Here is a 1,493-nt window from a genome sequence, read left to right as displayed (position 1 = left end):
GGAGGTCATTGTTGTCGTAAATACGGATGAAATTGTGTAGTACACAGATAGCAGGGACCATTTTTGCCTGTGCTGTGAGATCATACTCGGGAGAAACCACAGGAAGCCGAAAACACCTTTTGACCACTCCGAAAATTCATTCAATGACATTACGGGCTTGTGCATGACGCAAATTGAAAAGTTCACGATAGTTTTTGGGCCTATACAAGTCATGAGAAAATAATAGCATGATAGCAGAAATGAAATACCGTAAACCAATCCTACCCCACTCGTTTAGATGGTATCATTCTCCATGGTATGGGATCATGAGCCCATTGCAAATTGGAAAGCCTGCATCAGCGAGAAAATATTTACCAGGAGGGATAGTCAGGTTACTTCATTGAGCATCCTCATAGATGTGTCCATCAGCAGCACTGCCCTCCCAACCACTGAGAATATATGTAAACCACAGATCTTGTGAGCATGCAGCAAGCACATTCTGCGAGAGACAACCTTTTCGGTTGCGGTAACATGCCACGGCATCATCAGGAACAAAAGCATCCAAATGAGTCCCGTCAATTGATCCTTGGCAGTCTTAGAAGAATGGATAAAATTTCAGCTTGTCCTCGATCTCGGGTGCAAGTGGGGTGGTCGCGTCAGGAAGTCGTACATAGGCATTATAGAAAGCATCAGACATGAGGAGGTTGAGAATGCAATGGATGGCTCTGATAAGCAGAAGTCAAATTCTAAACTCGTCAATAATTATTATGGTGGCGCACTTTGTGAGAGTACTTGGACTGCGCTGAAATCATTCTTCAAGATGACGCTGGGGTAGGCCAGTTACAGCAAGATACAGGAATATTCTGAGCTGCTCTTCAGCCGAAACATGTCTTGTGTCATGAAGGCCATGTTTGATTAGCTCATGGAGAAGGGCCTGGAATACATGTTTATTCATTCCCATTGCATCGTAAAAATGCTGAGGATGGCCAGCCAGAAGCTCATTCAACCATTGTTGGCCAGTGAGCTTGGAAGTATTTTTGGGAGTTTTGTCGTAGCGGGCAGCATAATGATGTTGAGTAATGGAAGCAGCAGCGAGTGCAATAGTGATGACAGCTGCCCGTTTTTTCTTCATTTTCAAGCATGCAAAGTGCTTTCAAGTAATGTTGATTGCCATCAGCAAGTACAGTAGGGTACACTAGAAACAAACTCACTGCCCAGTTTGGGCCATTTCGCTGGTCTAATTTAGCCAACCATCAATTGAACCTGACCAGCGAAAATTGAACTGGATTCAGTTGCTGAGCTGGGCCTTAGTGATCAAGACAAACGGACGAGCAGATGGAAGGGGTGCTTTTTGCATGCTCTACCGAGCACACAATGATAGCGAGTGCTCAAGCAAATCGGACAGCGTGTGGAGCTCATGTGGAGCACAGACAGGAGAGTCATGCGAATTGGTTCCATGGGATCAAACATTTTGTCCTTACATATATTAGATATTATTGCCAAGACTGAGTACT

The 1,493-nt window shown here is 44.5% G+C and overlaps 1 protein-coding gene across 1 annotated transcript; it reads right to left on the bottom strand.

Moving 5' to 3' along the window:
* Positions 1-787: 787 nt before the first annotated feature.
* Positions 788-1,111, bottom strand: EDB91DRAFT_1067667 (uncharacterized protein; the record flags this gene model as incomplete). Its single annotated transcript, XM_041314841.1, has 1 exon — positions 788-1,111. One exon carries the CDS (start codon positions 1,109-1,111, stop codon positions 788-790), a length of 324 nt encoding a protein of 107 aa, XP_041168251.1.
* Positions 1,112-1,493: the final 382 nt, after the last annotated feature.

The sequence above is a fragment of the Suillus paluster genome, assembly GCF_016628075.1.
Source record: "Suillus paluster strain FC165 chromosome Unknown EDB91scaffold_749, whole genome shotgun sequence".
NCBI lineage: Eukaryota > Fungi > Basidiomycota > Agaricomycetes > Boletales > Suillaceae > Suillus > Suillus paluster.
Note: the sequence above shows the minus strand (reverse complement) of the source record. Positions and strands in the feature narration are given on the sequence as shown.